At 49.8% G+C, this 17,364-nt stretch overlaps 1 protein-coding gene across 4 annotated transcripts; it reads right to left on the bottom strand.

Annotated features, from left to right (window-relative positions):
* Positions 1–1,862: 1,862 nt before the first annotated feature.
* On the bottom strand, positions 1,863–10,289 carry TBL2 (transducin beta like 2). 4 transcript variants are annotated; one of them, XM_020896844.2, is made up of 7 exons: positions 10,108–10,289; positions 8,471–8,601; positions 8,029–8,213; positions 7,396–7,547; positions 6,951–7,077; positions 6,440–6,592; positions 1,863–6,201 (listed from the first exon to the last, which is right to left on the bottom strand). In XM_020896844.2, the coding sequence occupies exons 1-7, from the start codon at positions 10,235–10,237 to the stop codon at positions 5,739–5,741; spliced, it is 1,341 nt and encodes a 446-aa protein (XP_020752503.1). In that variant the 5' UTR covers positions 10,238–10,289; the 3' UTR covers positions 1,863–5,738. The 4 variants fall into 4 exon arrangements, with proteins under 4 accessions (XP_020752503.1, XP_070316330.1, XP_070316329.1 ...); XM_070460229.1 differs by lacking the exon at positions 10,108–10,289 and adding an exon at positions 9,642–10,088 and having other exon boundaries at positions 8,029–8,251; XM_070460228.1 differs by lacking the exon at positions 10,108–10,289 and adding an exon at positions 9,642–10,088.
* Positions 10,290–17,364: the final 7,075 nt, after the last annotated feature.

Here is a 17,364-nt window from a genome sequence, read left to right as displayed (position 1 = left end):
GAGTTTAGCTTAGTGAACTTGAAATTGCAGGGAAAAGATGAAGTGTGGTCAACAGAATGGTTAACAGTGTCAGATGTGGGCAAGATGACTCCTCCAGAGGGACCCATCCTGGCCCTGCCCTGCCATGCCCCTCCCCACGAGGCACAGTTGCAAGACCAGGGAGATGTGACCACCTGGTGCAAGCGGTCACCATCCCATCCACCAGACACTGGACTCCCTGTCCAAACAGACATAAGCCTGCTTCAAGGGCTTGTACGAGCCTCTCCCCTGGGTCCATCCTCACAGAGGTGGCACTGCCCTGGCGCACAGCCTGAGGCCTGAGTGGTTGGTGGCCAAGGGGTGGTGGGTGTTTGTCTCACAGGGATATAACAGCATATGAGGTGTCGGCTGGGGTGTCCCTTGCAGTGTGGAAAAGAACCCGGTGGGCAAAGGAGAGCAGCCTTGATCATGGGCTGGTCACCTTTGACAACACACTGTGGCACAGACCTGAGTGAGGATTCTAAATTTGAACACGGCCTTCCAGGACGCTGTATCACGGGAGGACAGCACATACTGGAGCGCACCTTAATTTATTACGGATAGTAAGACTTGCACAGCATGTGGGTCTCCATCTGTATTCCTGTCTCTGGCTTTACACATGTTGGTTAAAGGAATGTATTTATTGTGAGTTCCTAGATAGGCCTAAACTCAAAGGTCTGGGCAAGCCTTTTATTGGTTATGTGTGTTGGGCAATTAGACTCCCTAATAATATTGATGTCAAGGCTCTCTCAGTTGCAAGAGTATTCCAATTCAAATTGACAGTCATACACAGGACTTTCTTGGCTCTTAGTAACTTGGTTGTCCAGCGGTGGCAACCTCAGGTGTCTGGATCCAGCAGCTGAAACAAGAAGCATCCTCAGCCTGCGGTCTCTTTGGCTGCTTTCCTGTGTTGGCTTCATTCTTGGGCAGGACTACACAGTTAACAACTTTACATTCTACTTATTAAGCAATTCTAGCAGAAAATTAAACATATTTTCAGTTTTTTCTAAACTCCAGCAAAGTCCAGGAGTCTGCTGATTGGTTATATGCCTACCATTCTTGCCTGGAGAATTCCATGGACAGAGGAGCCTGGTGTGCTGCAGTCCATGGGGTTGCAAAGAGTTGGACATGACTGAGTAACTAACACTTTCACCTTTCATGGAGGGTCAAGGCTTATCCTCTATAAATTGTACAGATAAAGATTTGGGGAGGTGGTAGTTCACCAGATAAACACTAAGATGGGGTTGTTTCCTGAGGCAGAAACAATAGTGAGATGGTAGGGATTCAAGGCTTAGCACTCAATGTGAGCCACTATCAAAGTGAACAAGAAAATGCAAATACACTTAGACTGGGTATGTCTATTGAATAGAAAGCAACTGGAGATCACACTCATTTTCCTACTGCCCTGAACTCTGGGATCAGAATTGGAAGCTTGAAGAAATAAAGCTTCATACAGTCACAGTCTCACAAGGTGTTCCTAGGTCTGTGTTTATGAATTATGCTTTCAGTTTCTGTGGCTGATTCTGCAGTGCCAACCTGTGTCATCAGTGGGCCTCAGTCTCAAGAGCTGTGTGCTGAAATCAAGTCATGCTCACCTGGAAGATTCATATTTCTGGAATTTTGTAGAGAACATGAATCCCAAATTATTAAATTTCTAGACACGTGGCCAATTTGGGGCACTGTTGGGTCTATGATATCACATATCATCACTGATAATTCATCACAACAGTAGGTGTTTCCTACTTACCTGCTATAATCTCCAATTATAGAACATCTTTTAAAGATAAGTCTTATTACCTTAATTGAAATTGATGAAGACTATCAACAGACCTTCAGATGTGCACTTTTGTGCTTTAAGTATTTTTATTTTTAATGACTGATAAAAATAATCTATACACCATTTTTTAATTTCCCCAAATTGTTATTCTGAAAACTTGCAAACCCACAGAAATTGAAATAGTAATATTAAAGTATTAACACTGCCTTCACACACAAGGATTTTTTATCAAAAAAACATAGTGGCCTCTGGGCTACATGAATATGCAGGTAACTTTCGCCATGCTGACAAGGGAAGCAGTCTCATCTTTAGTGAGAGGAGCTGTTTTCTGTCCCCGGGACATCTATGTAATGACTTTTCTAGTGTTTTCATTCATTTTAATAGAAATTCATAACCCTGGCAAGGCATGCAGGGCTGGATTTATTCCCATTTTACAGATGAGGAAACAAACTCAGAGAAGTGAAGTGATGTGTCTGTTCAATAAGTGCCCCAGCCGAAACTGGAACCAAAGACTTCTGACTTCAGTAACTCAGCTTTCTGTGATCACTGCCCCTCCTGGATAAGCAATGAGAGTAAAGCCAGAACCAAGCAGAAGTGAGAAGAGTTTTAGTCTCATTCTTCTGACAATCAGAAGGCACAGTGTCACCAGGACCCAGGTGTACAACATTATCAGTCCTAAGTCTATTCTCAGGAACATCAAACCACAGTGCTAACTGGGAACACAAAACCACAGTACACAGAGGGTACTGAGATTTCTGTTAGCTGCCCTGGTTCGAGTTCAACATTTATTGAGCGCTTACTCTATTCCAGGTACTGTGTGTGGGATACACAGCAAATCAGACAAGGACTCCTGTCACATTCCAGTGGCTTAATGAACAGTCCCCAGGCTGCCAATGAGAGACTGCTGGGCTGCACCCTGCCATTAGCGTTGTTTGGTTCCTACAGTGCTCACGTTTTCCTTTTTATAATAAATTGCCAACTTCTGGCTTCTTGGAAACGGGCAACTTCTGCTGGATTCCTGAATATTAAGTCGCAGCCACCCCTGACCCTGACCCAGGCCCTCTAGAGGTGACTTCAGTTCCCACCTTTTCCTTCTTTCACCCAGACAACTGGCCCAATTCACCTACTTCTATTACCCACCTGACACCCCTGAAGCCAACAAATATCCAAACAAGATAATTTCAGATAGCATTAAGTAATTCAAACTAAAGTAAAATGAGCTAAAGTGATGGATGTGATATGACTGGTGGAAAGGGCTACTTCAGACTAGAGTGGTCAGGAGGGTCTCTAAAGTGTAATGTTCAATAAGTGCCCCAGCCGAAACTGGAACCAAAGACTTCTGACTTCAGTAACTCAACTTTCTGTGATCACTGCCCCTCCTGGATAAGCAATGAGAGTAAAGCCAGAACCAAGCAGAAGTGAGAAGAGTTTTAGTCTCATTCTTCTGACAATCAGAAGGCACAGTGTCACCAGGACCCAGGTGTACAACATTATCAGTCCTAAGTCTATTCTCAGGAACATCAAACCACAGTGCTAACTGGGAACACAAAACCACAGTACACAGAGGGTACTGAGATTTCTGTTAGCTGCCCTGGTTCGAGTTCAACATTTATTGAGCGCTTACTCTATTCCAGGTACTGTGTGTGGGATACACAGCAAATCAGACAAGGACTCCTGTCACATTCCAGTGGCTTAATGAACAGTCCCCAGGCTGCCAATGAGAGACTGCTGGGCTGCACCCTGCCATTAGCGTTGTTTGGTTCCTACAGTGCTCACGTTTTCCTTTTTATAATAAATTGCCAACTTCTGGCTTCTCGGAAACGGGCAACTTCTGCTGGATTCCTGAATATTAAGTCGCAGCCACCCCTGACCCTGACCCAGGCCCTCTAGAGGTGACTTCAGTTCCCACCTTTTCCTACTTTCACCCAGACAACTGGCCCAATTTACCTACTTCTATTACCCACCTGACACCCCTGAAGCCAACAAATATCCAAACAAGATAATTTCAGATAGCATTAAGTAATTCAAACTAAAGTAAAATGAGCTAATGTGATGGATGTGATATGACTGGTGGAAAGGGCTACTTCAGACTAGAGTGGTCAGGAGGGTCTCTAAAGTGTAACTGAAACTGAGAACTGAATTATGAGAAGCATGGCAAGCCTGCCAAGAGAAGGGGAAAATGCTTCTAAGCAGAGGGAAGAACAGAGGCACAAGTCCCCTCTGAAGCTGGAAATAACCTGGCCTGGTTGGAGGCATGGCACAGCTGGGAGAGTGGTAACAAGGTCACAGAAAGAGGAAGAACCCGGATTACACAGGGCCTTGTACGCTACGGTGAGAATTTTGGATTTTATTCCAAGTGTGATGGGGAGTCTTGGGAGGGTTTTAACTTGGGAATGATGTGATCTGCTTTATATTCTTCAGAGATCGCCCTGCTATGTACAAGAGTACTTGACGAGGCAAGCCAGGAAGCAGGAAGGCCAATGAGGAAGCTACATTATCGTGGCCCTTTAGGTGACAGTGGCTAGGACCAGGATGGTATCAGAAGAGATGGAGAGAAGTAACGGGTTCAGGCCTTACTGCCATGGAGCCCAAAGCATTTTCTGCTGGGGTGGATGGCAGTCGTGTAGTAGGGCAGAGGGAGTGAAGAAAAGGGCGTAACTGAGGATAACTCCATGGCTGTGCTTTGTTCACATGTTTATATGAGTTGGGGGTGATTAGGGGAGGTCCAAGTTTTAGGGAGAGGGAAGAATTTATTTTGGATAAATTTTGCTGAGGCTCAAGTCTTCCTAGATTCCTCATTTCCCTTACCTCTCCCATCCAAGCAGTCCTCAAAGTCCAAAAATGTGAACTTCTAAATAGCCCATCTATTCAATCTATCCCTTCAACGCCATTGCCTCTGTCCTGATTCAGTCCTCTCTCTTGCCTTGACTTTTACAACAGCCTTCTCCAGCTGTGAGTAAACTAACAAGAAACACTTCACAGACATGCGTACCTCTCTTCCACCAGCCATCTTTGATGGCAGAAATCATGTCTTATTCATATTCATCTCCAGTGTCCGTGCTATTCTGGGCACAGAATAAGCACTCAAATGTTGGATGAACTGAAAAGAAGTTCTCCTCAAACAGGATATAACCTCCTGGAAGAGAAGAGCCCTATCTTGGGATTCTGTGATTCCTCTACCCAACTTAAGGCAGAAGGAGATATGAAATGTACTATCAATCAAATCCCAGAAACTTAGCTTTCCCAAGAGATTCAAACTGCCCTATTTGAGTGCCAGGTTTACTCAGTAGTTAATAAATGATATTGGACAACAGTAAGAGTTTATGACTCTTTTCCACTTTTCTTCCAAATCTAGGAAGGAGGTCAAAAGATAATTATTCTCCATTTGACAAATAAGAAAACTGAGGCACAGAATGAAATCCCGTAATTACTTCGGGATGAAGTTAGGCGCTTTGCCTGGGTTAAGATCAGCCTTTCCCTGAGCCACTCCCCAGTTCTGGAATAGGAAGGAATCTCAGTCTCCCACCCCTGCAAGACTGCTGGTTAGCACTCGGGTCTTCCCTGGGTTTTGCGTCCATAATTACAAGCTCCTTTGGATAGCAGGGTGTGTTGCCCCAAGGTCAAAGACCATGTGCTCTCTCTTTTCTAATTACCACTCTCCTCAGTGCTTGGTGAAGACAGACTCCACCCCTTGGGCCCAGGAAAAAGAAAAGCACCTTGGTCATTAGCCTGGGAGATCGTCAAGTAGGCCAGGAGTCACCACCAGCAAGAAGAGAGATCTGAGTAGGCTGGAACAGTTTCAATGGGGAAAAGGAGAGAGAAGCTGCCATTAGGAAAACCAGGACACTCCTTTCAAAAGGCTTCCAGCTGGGGAGTACTGGGGAAAGGGCAGCAGTGGAGGCAGCAGCAGGTCAGATCCTTCCTACTGCCCCTCCTCCCAGAGTCATTTCTTCAAGGCCCCCAGGTTCTTCAGGGCCTCCTGGGCCTGCGTCAGCTGCTGTTGAAGCCTCTGGCGGGTGCTTTCGTTGGAGGCTCGCTTCAGGAGGGCCTGCATTTCCTCCACTACTGCCCGGTAGCCAGGCGTGTTGTGGAAGAGCCGCACTGCCCGGTCCCCACAGGAGGCCAGAAGCCGGCCAGTGATGTCAAAGGACAAGTCACTGATACACTCCCCGTGGACCTGCTCGAAGCACTCCTCCTTCTCACCCCGCCGGGTGTTGTAGAGATGAATACTGCTGCCACTGGCCAAGGCCAAGACCTGGGCATCAGGGGAGAGCGCCAGGCGGCACGGCACGGTGCTCGCTTCTTCAAAGCGGCCTGTCCTCAGCAAGTAGGGGTCCTGCTGCTTCTTGTATTCCACGTCTGTGTCCCACAGTTTCCACGTGCCGTCCTTGGAGACAGAGGCCATCCTGCAGCATGGAAAGTCAGGGCTCTAGCCTCACACACCCTGGACAGGAGGGCGCTGGGACAGCACTTGGGGACGCTAGCTGGGAAGCCAATTCCACTGATATGTCTACTTCCTGCTGAGGGCCGGAAAACCCACCCACCGCACAGCTGCTGCAGAGAATGGCTGGAGGCCCCTGGTTGACAAGAGGGGCTGGGAGTCTTGGTAAGAAACTGGTAAGAAATCAGAGAGGATTCGCTCACCTCCGGGAGTCATTGGAGAAAGCGAAGAAGTGCACGGCTGCAGAGTGGCCCTTCAGTTCAAATGCTCGCACAACCTCCTGGAAGTCCCCTTTCTTCCCAAAGCAGACTTCCCAAACTTTTACATCTGGGGTGAAGCCACATGAGGCTACAAACCTGCCAGACAACCCAGATTCCTTTAAAACTTAATTTTAAGGGCAGTTTTTTCTGCAGATCCACTAAACCCCTTTCCTGAGAGGGTTCATAGTCATGTATCTAAATAACACTGTCTTTTAAAAGTGCATTTATACATGACCTCAGTTCATCCTCACAGCTATAAGATACATAGGACCCCCGCCCCAACCCTTTATATGCTTTAAATGAGGAAGTAGAAACTAAGGACTTGAATCTAGGTGTCCTGATTTCACATGCCTGCTCTTTCTGCTACTCGAAGTTGGCTCTCTACTCTCTCTCCACCCTAGCCCCCAGCTCCAACCTCAGCCCACATCTGATGCCAGACTCCCCTCTTCCTTACCTGCTACAAGGGGATATAGCAGCATATGTATTGTTCATGTGGTTGGTGTTGATGGTGGACAGCACCTGGCCTTTCAGATTCCAAATGAGGATGGTCGTGTCACTGGAAGCAGTCATGATGAACTTCCCTGGGAGTGAGGGGGCGTAACATGAGCTGAGGTCAATGACCTGGTCACTGACTTATGAAGGCGTCTGCTGCCCTTCGTATCACGCTCCCTCCCGCACCAAGGGTGGCCACAGATAAGGGTATGACTGAAGACTATGGTGATTATCTGCCTCTCCTGGGGACTTGCTGTGGCTCCCAGGACTCCAGGGAAGTCCAGACGAGGTCCCTCTGGTCACACCAGAACTGAGCATACCTCTCAGGCTGCATTCACTCCTTCAGTGAATACAACAGTCCATTCCCTCTTGCCTGGGGCAAGCTCCATCCTCTGAATGCCTCTCACCTGTGTCAGCGATGCCAATGTTGACAATGGGTGCCTTGTGCTTTTTAGGAAAGTCCTCCGGGGTGGCTGTGAAAGTATAGCCCCCATCGTCTCGTTTCATCATCTTGAAGATACGGAGGGTGTCTCCATTGGCCAGCCAGACAATGAATGCTCTAGAAACAGGGAGTAGACAAGTCTCTCACTCCTTCAGACACGGAGACCTGTTTGTGTGAGGTCCTATGATAGATAGGCTTTAAGGAAAATCAAGATCTCCTTTCAGGACCTAGAGTCCAGCCTCACAACCCTTAATTCAGAATCTCGTAAAACTCCTTAGAAGGTTAGGACTCTCATAGTTCTGGCTCCTTTAGCTTCTCTCTAGGGTTTAGAAAACCATGAGAGCTTCCAAGACTAATCTGGAAATCAGTCGGCTTTGGTACTTCCCAAATAGGAACAGATTTTCCCCACTCTACTTCCTTGTTAGGTAGCTGCATAACCCTCCAGGGGGCCTCAGTGTTCAAGCTGTCTGGATGTTCCCTTCTGCCACCACAAGGAAGACCCTGGGTCGCCCCCTCACTATCCCAAACCAGGCATGGGAAGGACCGAGGCCTGGGTCAGGGCTTCTGCGGGAACACCTGGGGCTCCATCCTGTCCCACCTGCAGTCAGGGCTGAAGCGCACCAGGATGGCATGGTCCAGCTCCACGTTGGCTCTCATGCTGCGGTGCTCCCGCTGCAGGAAGTCCTTTGTGCTCCAGATGCGGACGGTACGGTCATCTGCACAGGTAGCCAGGTACTTGCCATTGCTGCTGAAGTCCATGCAAGTTATGTTCCCACTGTGGCTCTAGGGCAAGGGCAGCAGCAAGTATGAACGGGAACCCCCTGGGCAAATGCGGGAAACCGTGCAACCATGACTCAGGGGCCCTGTTGCTTAGATCAACAGCAAGCTGCTGATGGGATGTCAGGAGAAGAGATGGGACAGGGCGTCCCCCCTGATCTGGGTCAGAGGCAGAAGAGTCTGTAACATGCACAGAATCCTACAAAGGAGAAGTCTGCGGGGCCGTGACTATATATACGTGCGGTGCCTGGGTACCCGTGTACCTTCAATGCTGCAGCCAGAAGGCGGTGGGTGAAGTTGTGTTGCTGAGGCTTCTCCTTGCGAATCCGCTGTTGCGGTTTCTGCTTCTTGGATTTCAAGGACTTGTCAGGTGGGCATCCGTTTGCTTTTTGGCCTATAAGGAAGGGCCAGGTCAACCATTCATTTACTGGCTCAGTGAGCACTCAGTGACCAACGATGACTGGCCGGGCATTGAGTGGAGAGGCACAAGAGATGACCCTGTCCTCGAGAAGAGAGAGGGATACAGGGGAAAAAAACAGAAGCTTTGGAATCAGACCTGGGTGTGGACTATGGCTCTATCACTGAGTGATCCTGGGGAGGCTGCTTGCTATTAGTATCTGTAACATAACCACATAGCACCTCACTGCACATTAGAGAAGGCGCCCTCTCTGGGCAGGCGGGCTCAGTAGGTTCACTGAAAAGCCAGTGGAGAGCAGATTCTTAACCAGACCTCTCTAAGTGAAGGACAATGTGCACTGCAGAAGCTGCTGACGCTGGTCTCAGGTTAAGTTACTTAATTGCTCTGGGCCTTGGCTTTTCTAAAAGAAAAGTTGAGAATTGGGTGAGATAATATATACAAAATGACAAGCATAGTACCCAAAACAAGCACTAAAAAAGGCTCAGAGGGAATCCCAGAGAGAACCCAACAATGAGAGGTAGTCAACATGTGTTGAGCATGTCCCCTGTGCTGAAAAGGGTGCCAGTCATTTTTGTATAAAATAGCTTATTTAATTGAGAATCAGGACAGGTGAAAGCGGGCATGTGTCAGATCGCTACAGATGCTCAATTCTTACAGGAAGAAAACTCCGGAGGCTACTGTTACAAAGGCAAATCTGCCCTCTGCTTGCCTCTTCAGCCTTGTCTAACAAGCCCACTCCTCTCCTCTCACATCACAGTCAAACCAAACGCTGTTTCAGGACTCCTCGGCTTCGTGCACATTGCTATTGCCAGGAGTATTCTCCTTCTCTTGGCCGTCCTGGCAAACCATTAAACAGATCCTTGAAGACCCCACCTTCAGGGTTCTTTACTTGACCCCTGCCCGCCACCGACAAAAGAGGGGTTGACCACTCCCACCCGTGGGAGTACTAGTACTGAGCTAGTACTAGTATTCTAATACTGATCTATGAAACCCACGACACTATATTTTCCACTTACATTTTCAGACGTTCTTTACCCGACATTGGACTCCCCAAAGACCCCAAAGCCTACAGGAGATAGTAAACATTCAATAAATGCTGTTTGTCGGTAGACCAGAGCGTTCATAATGGATGTCTCTGTCCCTTCCTCCCCGTTTTCATAAAATAACGAACAAGGAGCGCGCGGGAGAGTTTCTGAGCGGCCTCTCAGCTGTGCTCCGAGGGAAGGCGGCTTGGTTTCGGCCACGGAGAGAGCGCACAGCCGCGCGGGACCCAGGTTCTAACAGATCGTCCCAAAGGGACGCGACGGGCCGGGCAAGGCGGCCCCTACTCTCGGGAAGCGAAACTCGTGTCATAGAGGAGAAAATGAGGCGGGGAGAGCGGGTCATTGACACCCCCACAGGCCGGAACGGTGGGTCGGACCCCCGAGGAGGCCGGGGAGCGAGGTCTCGCGGGTCGCCCCTAACCGTCCCCGCCACACTCACCGGCGGACCGGCCGTTCGTCTCCTCCTCCGCGCGCAGCCACCCCCGCGCTACCGCCGCCGTCGCCACGAGGGCCAGCAGCCCGAGCAACAGCGACAGGCCCATCAGCTCCGGCATCTGCGGCAGCTCCATGTCTGCAGGGCCACTGCCACCTCAGCCTCTGGCCTGGCGGACGCCTGCACGTCTACGCGGGGACGCGCACGCACGCGGGGCGGGACCCGGCCGTTTGGTGCGTCCCGAGGGGCGTGGCCTGGTCGCTGTCCAGTTCCGAGGGGCGTGGCCTGGTAGTCGGTGAGTCTCCAGAGGCGGGGCCATGATCGTTGGGCCCCCGGAAGGGCGGGGCCTGGCCTTTGAGGCTGTGTGATCGCGGAAGCGTTGCGGGGCAAGAAATGTAGTCCGAGTAGTCCAGGCTCAGGCCTTCCCTTGACTACTTTACTGATAATCGTTAGTAACGGCATTATTCCAGCCGTCATCACACTGGATCCTTTCAAGGAGGCAAGGGTCCGATTATTATTCCCGTTCAACAGGTGGGAAAGTCTTAGTATTGGGAAATTCAGGTGGATTTCTACTGTTAATGGAGAAGGGAAAGGGTAGTTCTGGAATTAGGGGGTGGGACAGCCTCAGCAAAGACTTGAGCAGGAGGATGCTTTGTGGAGGCAGGGTATGAGTAAAATAAAAAGCCGGTAAGGGAATTCCCTGGCAGGCCAGTGGTTAAGACTTCACATTTCCATCGCAGGGGTCATGGGTTGGATCCCTGGTCTGGTAACTAAGATTTGGCAAACCAGGCAGTGCAGGCAAGAAAAAAAAAGTAGCAGGTAAAATCGGTAGCTTCCCAGGTGGCTCAGTGGTAAAGAATCTGCCTGCCAATGCAGGAGATGCAGGTTTGATCCCTTGGTCGGTAAGATCCCCTGGAGAAGGAAATGGCAATCCACTTCAGTATTCTTGCCCTGGGAAATCCCATGGACAGAGGAGTCTGGCGGGCTACAGTCTGTGGGGTCGCAAAAGAGTCGGACACAACTCGGCAACTAAACAAGAAGATTGCAAAAGTGTTTGAGGGCCTTGAGTGTTAGTTCAGCTAGTTCAGACTAGCTAGTTCTGCTAGTCATTTCAGGGTAAGATAGATCAAAATTGGTATCTTGGAGATTCTATGGATGTGTGTGTCAAGACCAAATAAAGATAGAAGGAAAGCCAAGAAGTGGTTGCAAGAGTCCAAGATGGAGGTGATAAGAGCCCGGACTCAGGGGTGGCCTGATGGTAGGAAGGAAGCTGAAAAGATTTTTTTTTTTTTTAATTTGGCTGTTCCATGTCTTATTTGCAGCATGGGGGATCTTTAATTGCACCATGTGGGATCTAGTTCCCTGACCAGGGATCGAACCCAGGCCCCCTTCATTAGGAGTTTGGAATCTTAGCCACTGGACCACCAGGGAAGTGGTGAAAATATTTTTAACAACACACTTTAAATTTTGAATTATAGATTCAAAAGGAGTTGGAAAAAAAAAAAAAAAGAACAGGAAAGTCCACGGACTCTTCCCCCAGGTTCCCCCAATGGCAACATAACTATAGTGCAATATAAAAAACCAGGAAGTTGGCAGAATTTAGTCACCAAAAAAAAAAAAAAGATATTCTGAAAGACTAATGATAGACCAGACCCACTTACTGTAGAGGGAATGTTCCCAGAAACAAAGGTGCTCCATGGGCCTCCCACTCCCACATCCCAGAACAAGTGGAAGTACCAGAGTCAGGGCTGCCAGATTCAAACGTTTTCCTGGCCACCAGGGAGCCTCTCCTGGCAGTGGGGCCCTCTGGCTCTAGAAGGACCCTCGGAGCACAGAGGCTGCTGCAGAGACTAGAGGACAGACAGACTCACGCACAACCTCGGGTGAGGAAACAGATCCACTCAGAGAGCAAATGAAGTGGCCTCACTTCCTTCCCTTTTGTCCTTGGTGAGGGGAGAAGGGGAGACTGGCATTGACTCAGCTGTGGGCAGTGGGGTGGGGAGGGCCAGAAGCGGGGTGTCCAGAGCATTCTGGGGCCTTTCCTCCTTAATTTGCTGTTTAGAACTGAAGGCCCAGTCCTGAACCACTTTCTCCACCACCTAGAGACAACGTGGTACTTTTAAGAATTTCATTCACCAAGCATTTTGCCGATGCCATTTGTTGATCCAGGAGCTTGCACTTTTCGAATCTTCTCACATTGCCATCCCATAGATTAGGGGACGGAGGCTCTAGGAGATGCTCACTAAGTGATTTTCCATAGGTGAGACAGATGAAAAGTGAACCTGGGGACAGATGCAGGTCTGTGACACTAATCTATCGATGTGGGGGACAAGGAGAAGCAGGAATAGGGCTCTGGTTCAGTTGAGAGTACAGGATTCTTTGACATCTTGAACTCAGTTGATCCTTTAAGACAGATGATGCTATGAAATAACTTTAACCAGATCTGGTCAAGTAACTTACCCCACATTAACAAGGAAGCCAGGAATCAAACCCAGAGTCCAACTAGGGTCTGCTACACTCTGAGATCCTTATCCATCTGACCTTGCCACGGGGCTGTGGTAATGGCCTTGTTTTTACCCCCAAGTGTCCTACAGCCCAGCTGGAATCCAAAACCAACCCTCAGAAGGACAACGTGACACAAAGCAGAATGGGGGAAAACTGGGCAGATCAGGAGGGAGATCCGCTGATGGGTTCAGAAGGGCAGTGAAATTCAGCTGTACCTTCAAGGGTGGGCATTTAGAACAGGTGAAACAGGATGAAAGGGAATTCCAGGAGGGAAAGTAAGGCATGAGCAAAGGTATGGTTGGAGGGGTAACAGGGTCAGTCATTAACCAATGATTTTAAGTTAACATCTGCTAGAAACCTGGTCTCATCAGAGGTGAGCAAGAGCCAGAGAAGCAATGGAAGCCCAGCTTCCTTTTGCAATTGAAGATCCACCTGGCCTTGCTTGGTGCCTCGCTCCCTATCCCCGGGCCTCTCTGGCCTGGTAAAATGATACATTTCCTCCTCATTTAAGTAGTGGTTCTCCGTGTGTGGGCCCTGGACCAGCATCATTAGAAATGCAGATTCTTAGACTTCACCCACCACCGCCCCTGTCTGCTGACTCAGACACTCCAGAGATGGGGGCCCTGCAAGCTGTTTACTTTTAATACTTATTTTTATTTATTTATTTAGTTGTGCTGAATCTTAGTCACCATATATGGGATCTTTTTTTCTGTGGCATGTGGGATCTAGTTCCCCGACCAGGAATCAAACCCAGGAAGGACCCCCTACATTGGGACTGTGGAGTCTTCACCACTGGACCACAAGGCAAGTCCCAGCAATTTGTATTTTAACGAGCTTGTTAGGCGATTCTGATGCCCACAGATGTGTAAGAACCAATGATTTAAATTAACTTGAGCCCCAGACGTAGGTTTTTACTGCTCACAGTCTCCATTACAGTGGTTCTTAACCTTGAATACATATTGGAATCACTTTTTAAAAAATGCTTATGTCTCCTTCCCACAGCCAGGTATTCTGATATAATGGGCCTGGACTAGACTGCTCAAGAAGATTTTGAAAAGGCCCAACTTATTCACATGTACATTTAAGTTGGAGTTCTAGCTGCAAGGGATACCAGAGGCTAATGCAGGAGTCTACGTGTTAAAGTGATGTTTGTCAGACCAGGGCTGTGGCCATGGCGATGGATACTTACAAGATCAACTAGAGACAAGAGGGAAGGGGGCAGGGCACAGCCACTAAAAAGATGGTATAGCCACTGAGGATACAACAAAAACTGGTTAGAACCAACTAGACTCGAGATGGCAGAAGATTTAACTAACTTCCAGTGGACCTGGAGCCTCACAATACAGCTCGCTCATTGAGATAGGTTCACATATGCTACATGACAGACTCACCCAAGCCACGAAGTGGGCGGGTAGTCCAATTTCTGGAAATCTCCACCCCTTCCTCCGAAACAGTTGGAGTAACCCTCCCACTTGTTAGCCTGTGGAATTACCCAGCCCATAAAAACGAACCCCCCCAGATTCCGGGGAGCTCTCATTTTCCCACTTGACCCCTGCCCTGAGGCCGCTCTCACCTTCTGAGACAGACCAGGCTCATGCTGGCTCGTGGTGGCTCATGCATCGCACCACATGCTGTCTAGGGAATGTGCGCATGCGTGCGTGCTCAGCGCTGAGTCGTGTCCAGCTCTATCCGGTGGGCTGTAGCCCACCAGGCTTCTCTGTCCATGGGAGTTTTCAGGGAAGAATACTGGAGTGGGTTGCCATTTTCTACTCCGGATGGAATGTGTACCTCTCTCAATAAACCTACTTTCACTTTACCGGGGCCGCTGTTGATTCTTTCCCCGCGCAAAGCCAAGGACGCTCACTTGGTGGTCTGACCCAGAGGCTCACCCAAGCCTGGCACATGACCATCTCCCTGTGCCCCATTTTCCTGCAGCAAACTGGTCAGGCCTTGGTAACACACAGAGGGCAGTGGGGAGTGGGGAAGAGCTGAAGACGACTGTTTTCCGAGGGCACAAGTGTCTGGATGGCGGTGCCCTTCCTGGGCCTGGGGAGCATGGGAAGGTTCAGGTTAGAGGGGGAGCCTGTGAGCTGCAGTCTCGGGAACACTGGGCTCTGTTTTGGCTCCGTCCGGGTTAACGGAGCTGTGGTACTTTCCGGACGGGGAGGTCAGGGTGCGGCTCTGAGCGAGAGCAGCACAGATACAGGAGAGGAAGCCCTGCAGTGGCAGGGCCCGGAGCTTGCCGTAGAGTGAGAAGGGAAGTGGGCTGAGGAAGGGACCGGGGGTGGGGCTGAGGGGAAAGGCTCCCACGGCAGGGCCTGGGAGTCACTGGCAGCGGGGAGAAAGGAGAGCCTGGATTTGCAGGAAAAGAGTGATTCAAGAAGGAGGTCCAGGGGACTTCCCTGCTGGTCCAGGGGTTAAGTCTACGCTGCGAATGCAGGGGGCCCAGGTTCAATCCTTGGTCAGGGAACTAGATCTCACATGCTGCAACTAAAGATTCCACGTGTGGCAGCTAAGACCCAGCATGGCCAAATAAGTTTAAAAAAAAAAATTTTTTTTTTTTTTTTTTTTTTAAAGAAAGAGGTCCAAAGGCCCTGGGGACACTGCAAAATGGTTGTTGGATTTGGCAGTGAGGGAGCCAAGTGACCTTGGAAAGAGCAGAGTCAGGGCAGGGATGAGGCTGGGGTAGAAGTGGGGAGGGAGGAGGAGCCCAAAGGCAGGGGCTGGAGGCAAGTGGGAGGGGAAGAGGGAGAAAAGGCAGGTGTGGACGACTCTCTTAAGGGAAGGTGGCATCCAGAGGGGGACACAGGGTCAAGGGGATGTCCTCTGGGGACCTTTCCATCAGGATGAGTGAGTGAAAGCAGCAGAGCAGAAACTCCCAGGTATTGACCTTTCTGAGAGCCTATAAGCCTCTGTCTGCAGCAGCAAGTAACACCTAAAGGCTGGGTAGCTCTGTCACCTGCTGTGTCACTGTCACTCAGTCGTGTCTGACTCTTTGTGACCCATGGACGGCAGCCCACCAGGCTCCCCTGTCCATAGGACTCTTCAGGCAAGCATACTGGAGTGGGTTGCCATGCCCTCCTCCAGGGGATCTTCCCAACCCAGGGACGGAACCCAGGTCTCCCGCATTGCAGGTGGATTCTTTACGGTCTGTACCACCAGGGTAGCCCAAGAATACTGGAGTGGGTAGCCTTTCCCTTCTCCAGGGCATCTTCCTGACACCGGAATCGACCTGGGGTCTCCTGCATTGCAGGTGGACTCCTTACCAACTGAGCTAGCAGGGAAGCTCTACCTGCACAGTAAAAAGTGGCTAGAAGTAAGACAGCCTGGGTGGGCAGCTCGCGAACCATGAGAACTTCGGCTAGCTAACTTCTCTACACCTCAAATTTTTGGTTGTAAAGTGGGGACCATAGTAGATAGTAATCATTATAACAACTCTTCCATCGGATTTACGCCAGGCACTGTGGTAAGTATGTACATTTACTCTTCGGTCCTCACCACAGGTCTACCGAGGTAGGTGAGATGAGAATTAGGTGAGCGAATATACATAAAGCGCTTAGAATCATGCTTGGAACACGATGAACACTAGGTAACGGTACAGCTAGTCCTGTTATTATTATTCTACATAAACGTCAAAGCCCCCAGAAAACTGTCTCCTGTTTCTAGCCGGGAAACATCTCTGGATGGTCTGAGGACATGCGAGGATTCAGGCTTGAATGATAGTTCTCAGCGGAGAGCGGTACAGCTATGAACATACTCCTCAGAGCCAAGGCCACCATCTGGTCCATAGCGGGCCCTCAGGAAATTGTTGTTGTTGTTGTTTTTAATTTAGTTGGCTGCACTGGGTCTTAGTTGTGGCATGCAGGATCTTTTAGTTCTGGCATGTGGGATCCAGCTCCCTGACCAGGGATTAAACCCGTGGCCCCCTGCACTGGGAGCATCCAGTCTCAGCCACTGGACCACTAGGCAAGTACCAAAATATTTGTTAAATGGGTCAATGAAAGGAAATTCCCTGGTGGTCCAGGGGTTCGGACTCCATGCTTTCACTGCAGGGGGCATGGTTTCAATCCCAGGCCGGGGGACTAAAAGACCGCTCAAGGTGCATGGTGTGGCTTAAAAAAATAAAAGGATCGATGAAGTATAGGGGCCACTTACCTCAACTCCCATCTGCAGCATCGGTTCCTGCTAAGATATCCAGACCCGGCAGCCACCCAACCTGTGCTTGCATTATCTCACATGGTGGAGTGATCATGACCCCCAAGGCAGCTTTCTCCTTCTGGATGGTTCCGATGGATGGCCCTGTCGCTTTCACCCTGTGGTCCCCGCCCTGCCCTCCTCCTGTGTGGAAGGTGCTGAGCCTCTCTGAACCTGCCCGGGGCCACAGAGGGAGGATCTCCAGGCTGTGTGCTGAGTCACTCAGTCGTGTCCGACTCTTTGCCACATTATGGACTGTAGCCCGCCAGGCTCCTCTGTCCATGGGATTTCCCTGGCAAGAATACTGGAGTGGGTCGCCGTGCTGTCCTCCAAGGGATGTTCCCGACCCAGGGATCAAACCCGAGTTTCTCAAGCCTCCTGCCTTGGCAGGAGGGTTCTTTACCACTAGTGCCACTTGGGAAGCGTCTCCTTGCTTCCACCCTTTACTCTCTGCAGCCTATTCTCAGCTCTCCACCAGAGGGATCCCGTTAAGGTCCCTCTGATCTTGTCCCACCCTTCAGTCAAAGCCCTCCAGGGGCTTCCAGCTCAGAGGACAAGCTAAGG

Source organism: Odocoileus virginianus, chromosome 33, assembly GCF_023699985.2.
Source record: "Odocoileus virginianus isolate 20LAN1187 ecotype Illinois chromosome 33, Ovbor_1.2, whole genome shotgun sequence".
NCBI lineage: Eukaryota > Metazoa > Chordata > Mammalia > Artiodactyla > Cervidae > Odocoileus > Odocoileus virginianus.
The sequence above is the reverse complement of the archived record's forward strand: the minus strand, read 5'-3'. Positions and strand labels throughout refer to the sequence as shown.

Excerpts from the sequence above, each read along its gene's own strand:
- TBL2 (XM_020896844.2), bottom strand. The coding sequence starts at position 10,237 with ATGGAGCTGCCGCAGATGCCGGAGCTGATGGGCCTGTCGCTGTTGCTC. Across the intron at positions 8,602-10,107 it reads GACGAACGGCCGGTCCGCCG|GCCAAAAAGCAAACGGATGC; the intron begins GTGAGTGTGGCG and ends CCTTCCTTATAG. Across the intron at positions 7,078-7,395 it reads CATTGGCATCGCTGACACAG|GGAAGTTCATCATGACTGCT; the intron begins GTGAGAGGCATT and ends CCTCACTCCCAG.